The sequence below is a fragment of the Triticum dicoccoides genome, chromosome 2A (genome assembly GCF_002162155.2).
Source record: "Triticum dicoccoides isolate Atlit2015 ecotype Zavitan chromosome 2A, WEW_v2.0, whole genome shotgun sequence".
Classification (NCBI taxonomy): Eukaryota; Viridiplantae; Streptophyta; class Magnoliopsida; order Poales; family Poaceae; genus Triticum; species Triticum dicoccoides.
In genome coordinates, this window is record NC_041382.1 from 673,467,465 (window position 1) to 673,480,378 (window position 12,914).

Genomic DNA, 12,914 nt, shown 5'->3' on the forward strand with positions numbered 1-12,914 from the left:
CGTTTTTTGTGCGAAGAAAAAACGGTTTTCAAAACTACTCTTAAACCGCTTATATTTTGTCAAAAATTTAAGTTGGGTCATGATATTGGTGTCCATAGCTTTCCAACGGTATATCACAAGCCCCATTTGGGTAATGTTGGCGGAAGTTCAACCTAGTTCACAGGGAAGTTCAACGTACTACTAGCGGCGCAGGTCAGGTTGTGATCAGAATATTATTCTGATTCCGTGATCAAAATAGTTATATATATATACACACACACTTTGGCCCCGGACGTGACAGGAGAGCAAACCAACCAACGCCCCGAATCGTTCGGACCTTCGGGCACGTACTCGGCACTCTGTACGTTCTCCTGCGAGAAAGGCGCACCTCTCTTCCCTTCCTACCAGCGGCTCACTCCTCACGCTCACACAGATCCAGAGATCCTACACCCGATCGAGGGACTGGGATCCAGTGACACAAGCGTGCCCAACCCTTCAGCGTTGTCCCGTACACCTCCCCGAACATGTATCTCGACCTGATGCGTGTGCAATGCACGTGACCAGTACTGGATTGAAATGAAAAGCTTAAAAGAAGCGGGAATATCTGAGAGTAGTATATGGTCAATTTGCGTACACAGATCTAAGCCGTCATACGGAGAGGAGACTCCATAAGGTAGGCATGAACCAAAGCTACCTAGCTAGGCTATGCTCGCACGTGCCTGAATTGGTGTGCAATGTACCGCTATTCTAGTCAGCTAGTGATTCGCCGGTGGCAGGTTAATTTTTACAGCCACGCTACAATGCAACATGGCAGGTAGACATGATGGTACATATACATGGGTAGCCAGCTAGCAAGGCTGGTCTGATCGGCTGATCGCCATGAGTGACGCGTGTCTGTTCATCGGGTAGCTGTTGGTTGTTGCCCAAAAAGAAAAAAGAAAGGAAGGCCTAATGGACAGGCAAGGAGGTAATAGCACCCCAGGTTCTTATACTTGCATGTCTGGTGATGGTTTAGTTCTTGTAGTTGTAAAAATAGATTATTTCATCCCTGAATTTGCAATGGAGGTGCAAATTTAATCCTAGACCAATCACAGCTCGCCAACTGGATGCCAAATGGCTTGGCTGGTCAGCGTGCGGCATTTTGCACTTAGCCCTCTGCCTTCTTGCCTTATCAACCCGCAGTACCCTGTGGGCATGCTGTGTTGAAATAATCTGCGCCACCGCCACGATCAGGCCCGTGATCCGCTTCCTCAGCCTCCGGTACACCGCGCGATGGCGCCGCCTCCGCCGCCCGGATGCGCCACCATCCTGCTGAACTTGGACGCCGTGGTATGGATATCGTCGAAGCACCGGTTGCACCTCTGGTCCATCTGCATCCATCCAACAAGCTCTGCCATAAGTTTTTTTACCATGGTAATAACAGTCTGAAGTTGAGATGAAATTCAACAGCTCGCTCACCAGCTGCAGCATTTTCAGGAGATCGTTCCTCACCCTCTGAGCCTCCATCCACCTCCCGCCGTCGGCTGAGTGCTCCTCGGAGGGCAGCATCAGGTGGTTGGAGCTCACCGACGACGGCGTCCTCGCCGAGCAGCTCGACGAGAGCAGCAGGCTCGCGTTGCTGCCACTGTCGCTGATTGAATCATCAGTCATCTCGGCCATGTCTGTCAGCAGGCAGCCGGCGAACCCATTCAACAGCTCCTGGGAAATGTGCGCATATCCCGACCGCGGCAGCACCTGCGAGAAGTGCGGAGGCCTCGAGTACATCTGTGGGTACACATGCCGGAGCTCGTAGTCGCCGGCACCGACATCACCGTAAGGAGGCAGATGGAACTGGCCGGCGCCGGCGTGAGCCCTGACGGCCTGAGGCTGCTGGTAGCCAAAGCCTTCGCTGTTTACATGGGTCAGGCCGGAGCAGCTGACCTCCGAGGACTGCTCCGGCATGCTCGCCATGGTGAGCGAGGAAGACTGGGCACCTAGCCTGAGTGCACGGTACTGCAGCTCTCGCCGGCGACGGCGTACGCGTCGTCGTTCATCTCGTCCGTGGACATGCTCGCTTGGTGGCTGTCCCGCGAAGGAGCGGCAGACCACACGAGCTGGTTCGCCGGCGAAGTGACCATCACGGCGCTGCTGGCCATGAAATGCGCGGCCACCTCTGCGCCGCCGGAGCTGAAGCCCGCATCGTGCGACATGCTTGGGTAGAAGAATGGCGCTTCGGAAGAACCGATCATGCTGCTGCCTCAGAAGAAACAAGTGTTCATAGCATCCAGCCCCAACTGCTGCTGATAGGATGGATTGCTAGACATCTTGAGGCCTAGCTCTGTAGTCGCCAAAGGCCAAATCTTGCACACTAGTACTAGTTTTAAAAGACCTGAAGCAAAGCAGCAGTAGGATACGTGAGCCAAATAATCGGTGACATCAACGCCGCTGCTGAGGACACAGTTAACAGATTGTTCCTTCACAAAGTTGAAGATGCAAGGTGAGCTACTGTGCGCATTGTAGCAGGCAGCAATGCACACGAAATTGCACAGCACTGACCATAGGAGGAGGAAAAAGTTCACCTAATTTGCGGCAAGAACAGAAAAACACCACCTACTTGCTAGGCTTGGCGCAAAAATGCAGCCATCTAAAGCATAGCTGATCTAGAAAAAAGCCACCTAAAGCACACAGTAAAACGGGCTGTTTGTCCTGAAATTTCAAAATGGGGCAGCGCAAGAAAAGCACCGGAATGAATGGAGAAAGGCCAGGGACATCAGTTAGTTACAGTAGCCAATCTCATAAGAAATTGTGCTTATCGAACTGCTCATTCAACATTCGCTTGAGGAACCCTTTTCTTTTTCAACATTCAATATTCAACATGATAACCAACAGCGCAAGCATTAGAGATCTTCCATTCCAAGCCGTACCACACAAAGAGACAATAACGCAAAAACAAGAAGGAAATCATGTTGAAGAACCAAAGTGGGAACATCCGAGGAAGCCCTCCGGAGCTAGGGATCAGTAGTCGAACCTTAAACAATCATGGAGAGAGAAAGCACGACGACGGCCTATGAATCGCCAACCACCCCTCCGTCTCTACCTCAAGTGGCTACTCCCCTACAGAGGTTTCAACCTGGGATATGGCTAGCTAGCAAGGGCGAGTGGGGCAGCAGAGCTTCCCAAGCACCGCAAGAGAGGAGATGATCAGCGAGAGGAGGAAGAAGATGAAGCTGGAGGTAGCATGTGTTGAACGGCGGGTTGATAAGGCAAGAAGGCAGGGGGCTAAGTGCAAAGTGCCGCGCGCTGACCAGCCAGGCCACTTGGCATCCAGTTGGTGAGTTATGATTGGTCTAGGATTAAATTTGCACATCCATTGCAAGTTCAGGGATGAAATAATCTATTTTTACAACTACAAAGACTAAACCATCACCTGACATGCAAATATAAAGACCTGGGGTGCTATTACCTCACACGCAAGCCAAAACCCATGTCAATGTTTACTCGCGCGCAGAGCAAAGATGCTTCTGCCTTTTCCCATCTCCTTGTTCCGTGGAAGCTTGTACTGCGATTACAGGCACAAAGCTGTCTATCTCTTTTGGCATGGCATCGGTTGTTCCCAACTTGCTACATGCATGTTTGACAAAAGAGCAAATATGCTCGCCATGCCATACTCCACCACTCTGAAGGCATATAATCTGATCTTATCCCGGACCCGTCTCCTAGCTAGAAAACAAGCAATAGCTACAAGTACTCTCTCTGTCTGGAATTAAATGCCACAGAAATGAGTGTATCTAGAGTTCTAGACAAGCACATGATATGATATGCCTATTGTTTGTGACTTCAGATTGATGGTGAAACAGTAACTCCTGTCGTGGAACTGAAAGAACAACAACGGAAGCTTTTTTTTTTGAAAAGGGAGATTTCCCCGGCCTTCACATCAGAACGATGCATACGGTCACCTTTATTACTAAGCAAATCAGTTCGACGGAGGTCTTAAAGTCTCAAAAATAAGAATAAAAAGATGCTCACAAAGAGCTAAAGAGTATAAATAAAGCCACAACCGGCTGGCAAAAAAAAGATAGAAAAACTAATTGCCTATCCTATTACATGACCGCCATCCAATAGCCCATGCTACCATCTTCCATCGGATAGATCCAGTAACCATACGATCTCTGGCCTCCGCCGAAGTGAGTAGCGACCACATACGGATGAACGCAGTGGCTCAGAAGATAACCTGCAAAAAATGAGTATTTGTTTTTCTGTTAAAGACCAAATCATTTCTGCAATTCCAGATAGCCCATAATAAAGCACATACTCCTACACGAATGTGTCTCGCTGTTTCGTGCGCTATCCCATCAAGCCACGTCCCAAATCACGTGTTGATATTATTCGGAGGAGTAATATTAAGCTTTACATGCCGTTCGATAACCTGGTGGCATATCATACTCAAACACAAATAAATAAGAGAAGCTTTAATCCAAACATTCATTTACTGATCAAATTTGCTAAGTCTAAGTCGACCGAGACTTTGTTAAGTCTCTATCGATGCTATATCCGTGAAATCTTGATATGTGTAAAATTTTCTTTTTTCTTTCTCTTGCATGTTATGTTACTTGACTGAGACTTGGTTAAATCTCAATCGACTGAGACCAAGCCACACCCTTTACTGATTTCTTCAGAAGAGTGGCGTCCTTCACTGACTTTCTCAAAACAAGCAAGGTTCTTCACCATTAATATGCAGTTATCCATTTCTCCAACTAACTCCATGACACGCATGTCTTCCACTTCATCGGTGTACCATATCTAGGCTAGGTCCTAGATCACTCACTCACTGCCTTACCAGTTGGAGTATAACCAACCGGGAGAAAAAGGGGCATCCATATTCCCTCGATATTGTTCACCAACCTAGCAATGCTGAATTTTTCGTGGCTCTACTGATGCTGCCTCACATTACTCATTTGGTGTGTTTGTGAAGCATCTGATTCCAGGATGAATACTGAATCTGGTGAGTATTGCCAGTCCTAGTGGAATTATACATACCATGAACAAGCAAATAAAGAAACAGTAGCCGACCAAGAAAAAAGAGCCTGGGGTCCAGAGATGGCCTTGAAATTAGGGTGAATGCATGTCTGTCATGTTATCACATTCGATCGACATCTGGTCCTTAATTTCATAGCTAACTCAAGGACCTATGACTGAGACAGCGAGGGCAATAAAATGCTGATCTAGCGAGCTGATGGTGAGACGGAGAGGTGCGGAGGAGGCGAAGAACCGTCTTGGCTGCAGAAGCAAGCAAGAATCCTACCACTTGGCGTGAGCACTTTGAGCCCTACTAATTAACAGTGGCCCCTGAACAAACCAGGAGGCGCTGCACCAACCAAAGTATATATGTGACCGGCACACTGATGATGGAGTGTCGGTTTGCGTCAACTTTGGAAACGAAAATCCCACATCTACGTGCACTAACGAAAAGTTTTACGTAAACTGCCAAACAAGATGTAGCATTGCTCCTTTGGAAACCAGGAACGGCAGGCGAAAGCATACCGGTGATGAACAAGAAAGACATGTGCACTCTGCATTGCAATAACAAACAAACAAACAAACAAAGGTAATTTCAGCGGATTTGCTCATACAGCGTTTGAAAGTTCTCGATCATGTAACTGATGTAAACTGTACATGACCAACTCTGCGTTTGCACTTGGCTTGAACCGAGACGCAAAGGCAACGGGACGGGACAGGGAAAGCAGGAGCGAAGATCGGCGCGGTAGCTAAGCTAGCTAGCTAGCGGTTCGTGCGCCACCCGCACGGCGTCGCGTTCTGGCTAGCCAAGGGGCATGGCATGATGACGATGTACGACGCGTGCCCGCCTTGATTGCTCGATGCATGGCGACGGTGGCCACCTAACCTAACCGACCACGTGAGTGAGTGCGCGACGCCGACGTTCAGCTGTGCTCGACGAAGGACTGACCCAATCAATGTACGCCCGTCGTGTACACTCCTGATACGATGCATGCTGGTGCGCAGGCCCGGCTACTACGTAGGAGTACGTACTCCTACTTGGCTAGCCGGAGGCATTTATACACACCTTCGGCTTCAGAGACGCATGCTAGTGCATTTTCGTTGCGAGATCGTTTTAACGGACGGGCCTCTCCGCTGGCTGCCTGGCCGGACCAGGTCAGTGAAGGAGAGGCAGGGAAAACGGAAAACCGTCGCGTCACACGAACAGCGCCGTGCCGCGCGGCACGCACGCACGACGACTGGGGGAGCCGGCGGCAAACCGAGGTTGCAGGAGGGGTACGTACAGATGGATGGTGGTTCGGCCACGCGCTGTGAAAGGTGACCTGTTCGCTGGCGCCTGGGTACCAGCGCCTCCCGAGTTTCGCCGATCACCAACCAGCGGAGAGGTAGTATTAAGGCCAACTCCAATGTGTGACCCAAACAGACGTCTGTTTTATTCGGATTTCGTTCATTTGGGTGTGATAATGATCCTATACGAATCAAAGTGTTCTCGCCTTGGCTATATGATCTATTTTGTGCTTCGGCCTTTTTGGTGAGCTAGTCGATGAAACATAATGGCTCTTGCGAAATGTCGAGCTCGTCCTCATCTTCACAATGCAAGTCATCGTCTTCATGCCACGAGTTGCCATGGTCGTCCTCACCGGCATCATCATGGTCGCCGAACTGAGAGTCATGATAGGTAGCACGACCATCCTGGGTCCTGGCTTTGGGTCGCGCCGGGATCAAAAGGTTGCTTATGGCCGTCGACGTGGAACGCCTCACCACGGCCCTCGAAGACGACGTTTTGCATGAACGAGGAGTAGTACGGGTCGTCGACCATGGGCGTCTGCGTCGGCGGTGGCATATCGCCGAACAGCTTGCGGGCGCCGGAAATGGTAGCCGACTCGAACTACCGGGGCTGCTTCCTTTGTGAGCCGTCTTCACAATGGCCAGCGCCACTGTACCCCGGCATGATGTTGAGGTCGATGACAGCCGCGGGCGTAGTCGGTTCGACCACCACGCAGTCCGGCGACGTAGAGAATCACGTTTTCCCATGGTCGTGCGGCGGTGGAGCACGAAAATCCGGCGTGCCGTGTGACACGGACGAGCTTGGGGAACGGTGTTGCGGCGGTCGATGAGCCGACAAGCCTGTGCTGGACGCGACCATGGCAGTGGCCGGGAGAATGGCCAGTGTGGGGCGGGCCATACCACCCATCATGAGGAGGCGTGCGCCTTGGAGACGATGGACTCCTTGTCGTCGGTCTCGGCCTGGTGCTACATCACACGCCACAGGGCACACTCGGATGCGTACTGCGCGGCGGCCTTCTTCTCCTTTTCAACGGCTCGCCGATCCCTCCTCTTGGCCGATTCCCTGTCGAGCTTGACGACGGACGCTAGCGAGAGCTCCGATCGCGGCTTCTTCGTCACGGGCTTCTTCTTCGCCACGGCCTTCTTCGCGACAAGCGGTGGGTCTCCAGGATTCGCGTCGTCGGCCATGGTGGACGAAGAGAGGGGAATGCCGGGGGCGCGGGAGAGTGGAGGGCGGGGCGCGAAAGGTTTTGAAGGAAAAGAAGGGAAAGTGGCCGGTTGTGCCATTGACGGGCGGGCCAGGGAAGGACAAGGGGGCGCATTCCGCCCGTCCCCGCCTATCCGCTCGGCCGCGAACTCGACTCAAACTTGAGCCGGAAATAGGTTGAAAGCGGACAGAAAACAGACGGGCGCTGGCGGAGAGGATGGGTCGCGCATTGGAGTCGGCCTAATGCCACCACCTCTATACGCGTAGGGAGGTGAGCCAATCAACTCGGCGGTCAACCAGTTTACCTTGCCACTGGCCTGTCCCTGTTGCCCGCGGATCCGGCTTGCCTGCTCCCTCCCCATGCTCTCATCCGTGCTCCCACTTCATCCTACGGATGTCTTTTTCTCCTTTTTTTTTAATCTAATCATCTTCCCCCCGCTCTGATTTTAAGAGGGTAGCGTCGGGCTTTATTTTGTTTTAATCAAATCAAGCCACGTACGCGGGAGCACGGATGAGAGCACGCGCGGGGAGTAGGCAAGTCCCGTCCGTTGCCTGCCGCTGAGTGCGCGGAATAGTCGCCTGCGCAACGGATACGCACAAAGTACTGTACATTGGTGGCACGCAGGTTAAGCTGAGCAGCGGCGGAGGCCTTTGCCTTTGGTCGACCTTCCGTGCGTGCTCGGCTGCACACGGCGATGACCATAGCAAGTGGTATACGCACCCTGCGTCATCGTTTCTTCGTTCCGAACAAGCAGCATATTTTTCACATGCCCGTTTTTCCTCCGATAACTGGCAAAATCGACAATCGATTATGTTTTCCATATATTTTTCACTACTAGCCATGAAAGAATGGCCTTTGGAGTGTGAGTGTGAGTAGCATCACTGGTCCAACGCCAGCAGGAATTCCCAGGCGTCGCGTGATGGGACGGCCACGGCGTGAACCTTGGTGCAAGCTCACACCGTACCCTGTTGTTCTCCACTCACGGAGTCTTGCTTGCAGCGACCACGACACCACGGAAAAGCCAGTAGCCGGGTCAAACACCGGTGTGCTCGATCCGTTTCATAAGCGGTTACCTTTTCCCGTGTCAAAAAAAAACATTCTACTGGTATGAATACTGTATAGTACCGATGCCAGTTCGTGTTTTTTTGCCGAGCCACAGGCATGGAGTAGGACTATGGCTTCAGCAGCAGTTAGAATAGAAGAGGAGGATCGATGATGAAAATCGCAGGCGTCCGGTCCAACCATGATCCGATCCGATGGGCCATCCCGTGCCGCCACGCACGTGAGGCAGCCCCGCCTCGTCCGGCCGGCCCCACGTCCCCCTGAATCTCTCCCCGTCCCCACCCTCCCGCTACCGCCACACGGAGGAGCACACGCGTGCCGCAGGGGCAAGGGAGGGCCCACGTGTCATCCCTTGTTCCCTCCCGGCTCCACCAGCTGCCGGGTGGACCAAGCAGTTCACCCCCGCGATCCGCCTCGGCCCGCGCGCCCCCGCAGCTTCTTTCTTTCCGCAGGCGGGCGAGGCCGGTACGCCGGCGATTAGCAAGAGCGAGCCGATTAAACTAAGAATAAACCCGGATTAGGCGTGCGTTAACTATCCTGCTAATCCCAGCACAAGTTAGTCAATATCGCCCACGCCACCGAGGTTCGTGGCCACTGACCTGACCAGTCGATGCGAATCCAAACATAGGATGGAGAGGGACGGGCGCCACGTGGGCGAGGGCGGCGGCCCATGCCGCAACCACCTCCTGCAGAATCGGCTGCGGTTGCAGAGGCCTCCCTCCCAACTGTTGACAGAGATCCAGGCCCCAACCCAACAAACCCAGCCCCCAAAAAATCTAGTATAAAAAAAAAATCTGACTTGAAAGTGAAAAGCTACACAGACCCTGCACAGTGCACAGCAGCAATGGAGCAGGTAATCTTCACGGCTGTACCGCGATTGAAACGACATTCCGAGCCGCTTTATTTGTTGGTTATACGGCCATTTTGCTTGCAGGATTCAATGCAATGCGCAGCACAGTATGGGGAAGGGAATGTGGTGGGAAGCGAGCGAGGCAGACGTGGGCTGGGCTACAGGGGGAGCAAAGTACAGCGGCCCTTTTCGCTGCTCCTGCATTCTTGTTGCTATTTTGTTGCTTATGGCTTCACTACTGCCTGCCTGCCTGCTAGCGAGTAATGATCGGTTGCTTGGTGAAGTGCCATGCCATGCCATGCTATGCTAATATGCGATGGACAGTTGGAACAAGAACAGCTGGAGACTGCGACAGACAGCAACAGTTTAGCTAAATTTTGCCCTATTTTCTTGTAGGCTACCAAGATCGAGCCAAAAGAGAAACAATACTAACTAGCAGCAGCAGCTGGCTCTGTTTGCTGGCCCGATCTACTCTGTTCCGTAGCTTGAAACAAACAAAAAGACACACCAGAGCCGAGGGAGAGGAGAACTACAGCACGAAAAATAACTACCCATAGACGGATGCCTCTCTTTTTCTTAACCCTTTTCTTCTTTACCTTTTTGGCTTACTGCCTGAGCACCATCTTTCTCGCCAGCGATCACAGGCCCGGATCATCCATCTCCACTGGAACCAACCCACCGACCGACCGAAAGGAAAAGCACGCCGGATTGCTTGCTCTGCTTGCTTCAGTGGCCTGGCCTTGCCGCGAGGAAGGGATCTGACACGGCGGAGAGCTCCACGTCCTCGAACGGCGCCGGGAGGTTCAGATCAATGAGGCCCAGGCTTTTCATCGCGGCCGCCGGATGAGCGGCCACGGCGGCGGCGGCTGGGCGGAGCTGGGGCCGCTTGTGGCCGCCGAGGGCCTGGCCCGACGCGAACACGCGGGAGCAGCAGGGGCACTCGTGCGGATGCGGCGGCGGCTTCGTGCCCTCCTCGCATTCCGGCAATGGCTGCAGGTGGGTGGACGCGGGAGGCGGGTTGAGCGGGGGCGCGCAGCAGCCGCCCCTGCCGCCGCGGACGTGGCTCGCGCGGTGCCCGCCCAGCGCCTGGTACGATCGGAACACCTTCTTGCACGCCGGGCACTGGAACCGCGTCCGCTTCTGCTCGGCCGCCGGGGGCGCGGGCGCGGCCTCTGCGTCGTCGGAGTCGGCGGCGCGGTAGGACGGCGGCGGCGCGGGCCAGGAGTCGCGGGAGAGCATCATGAGGGACCGCGCGACGTCCTCCTCCGGCGTGGCGGCGTCGGACACGGAGCTCACCGGCTCGGCGTCGCGCGATCCGGCATGCACGCGCTTGGCGCCAGGCGACTGCGACGGGTACTCCGCCTCGCTCTCGCGATCCGAGAAGTCGGACTCGGCGAGGCGCGCCCGCCGCTTGGGCTTGCCGCGGAGCACGTGGGCCTGGATGGCCATCCTGGCGTCGTCCTCCGCGGCCGCGACGGAGGTGGACGCGGAGGAGGCCGACGAGATCTGCTGCGGTCGGGCGACCTTGACGGAGTGGGAGCGCATGTGGCCGGCGAGCGCGCGCGGGCTGGCGAAGCGGCGGCAGCAGAGCTTGCATGTGTTCTTGGCCATGGCGAGAGAGCTCCGCCGGGCCGAGAGATGGCTAAAAATACGAGCTTTGGGAGGAAGGAAGGGAAGGAAACGGAGTGTGCGAGAGAGTAGGAGGGCCAGGAGGAGCCGCCTCCGCGGGGCTCGTCTGCGGAAGTTGGAATATCGCGGAACTGCCAAGCTCCCTTCCTTCCGCCTTTTATTCCATTCTTTTCCTTTCGCCCCCTCCCTCTCTTTCCCGGACGGCCCCCCGTATTCTCCACTTATTACTACTATGCCATGCCATCGGTATTTGCTCTGTAGAAATCAATTTTTTTGCCGAGTTATTGTTCTGGATTAATGGTAGATCGTAAGTATATTAGCAGCAGCAGCACGAAAGAAATGTACTGAATCCAATGCCCTGCTGGCGCACCGCGTTGTGGTCCATGCCGCATTGTTTAGCACGGTTGCATTGTTGCACGGGATTACACTTTTGGTAGTAGCAGGAATCAAGCCATTATTTGCTACCATACCTGAACGATTTTGCATAAGTTGTGCTTGATAACTTTTTTTTTGCGAGATTTGTGCTTGATAACTTGCCATGTGAGATGGTATGTGAGATTTGGCACATGGCTGTCAATTCTTCCCTTTATGGGACTTGCGCAATATGACCAATGCTTTCCTTGTGAGGCCGCCACCCCATATTCCCATCCATCCAAATCAAGGGCGACGATGCTTCCTTGCTTCCATCCTCCACCTTGCTCCGGTGGTGCAGACGATCAGTGAGTTGAGTAGGGTAGATAAAGAGCTCACAATGGGGTGATGGGGACAAGGAGTGGGTGACAAGAAGGAGAGCGAACAGCAAAGTGCATGCATTGGCACTGCAAGGTGGAGTGTGACTTGGGGCATTGGTGATAGGTGGCAAATTAATCAGCTGTGGGGATCTAAATCCGGTGGTAATGGCACGCAAGGGTCACGTACACTGCACCACTGTTTTCACCACTTTCCCATTCGCTTTGGGAAAAAAATCCCATTAAATCACTGTAGAAATTATGACCCCGGAGCCGGAGGTGGTGGTGGGAGCAGCAAGTAGCACGTCGTAGTACTAGGGCGCCTACGCTGTCGCCGTATCATCAGACTCGATCGAGAACCCATGACACGTCCATCAGATCAGCGTCGTCCCGGGCGGTAACTCCTGCCCCCACGTTGAAAGCCGAAGCCACTTTTCGCCCTCTCGCATGGAGCATCGACCGAATCTCCCGTCAGTTTCTACCACGGCGGTGCATGTACGCCCCCGCTCGTGTAAAAAGTTGCGAAATCCAGCATCGTGCGGCCGCGAGAGCAGAGCATCTGTGCGCTGTGCGACGCGCGAGAACGACGCGCCCGCCCGTCCGTCCGTGCCTGCCAACTAACCGCTTTGCAGATTTCTCTCCTCTTCTCTTCTCTTCTCTGGCTGGCTATTGTTACGGGTCGCACACAGCCCGCGCACGATCGATTTTACCAGTACACGATGATATACTAGTATTACCCAACTAAAACAAACACCAGCAGTAGTACCTATCCATCTATCTAATCTGTCTACTCACCCTCCAATCCAAAGTTACTAGAATTGAGTCTAGTATAAAGTTGAGTAATCCATGTCTAATACAAAGTTGAGTCATTTTTTTTGAAACGGAGTGCATTCCCAATTGCTTGTTGTGCAAGTATGCATCAATCTACAAAAAATTCCATAATGTGCAAGTATTGCTATATTTTAGCTCATTGTGTCGTGTTCATGGTCATATTTTATCTACCCAAAACCGACACTATCAATCAAGAATATTCATACATACACATGGGGATGCTACCCTAGCATCAGTAGCCAGTACTCCCTCCATCCGGAATAAATGCACTTCTATCTTTTGTCCTAATATAAGTCAAAGTTTTAAATTTTAGTTGGATCTACATTGCCCTTTGACACTATCAAG

General features: G+C 53.1%; 1 protein-coding gene and 1 pseudogene across 1 annotated transcript; both read right to left on the minus strand.

Moving 5' to 3' along the window:
* Nucleotides 1-990: 990 nt before the first annotated feature.
* On the minus strand, nt 991-2,168 carry LOC119358078 (annotated as a pseudogene).
* Nucleotides 2,169-9,735: 7,567 nt separating this feature from the next.
* LOC119351829 (zinc finger protein ZAT1-like) lies at nt 9,736-11,112 on the minus strand. Its single transcript, XM_037618622.1, has one exon. The coding sequence runs from the start codon at nt 10,990-10,992 to the stop codon at nt 10,108-10,110; it is 885 nt and encodes a 294-aa protein (XP_037474519.1). The 5' UTR covers nt 10,993-11,112; the 3' UTR covers nt 9,736-10,107.
* Nucleotides 11,113-12,914: the final 1,802 nt, after the last annotated feature.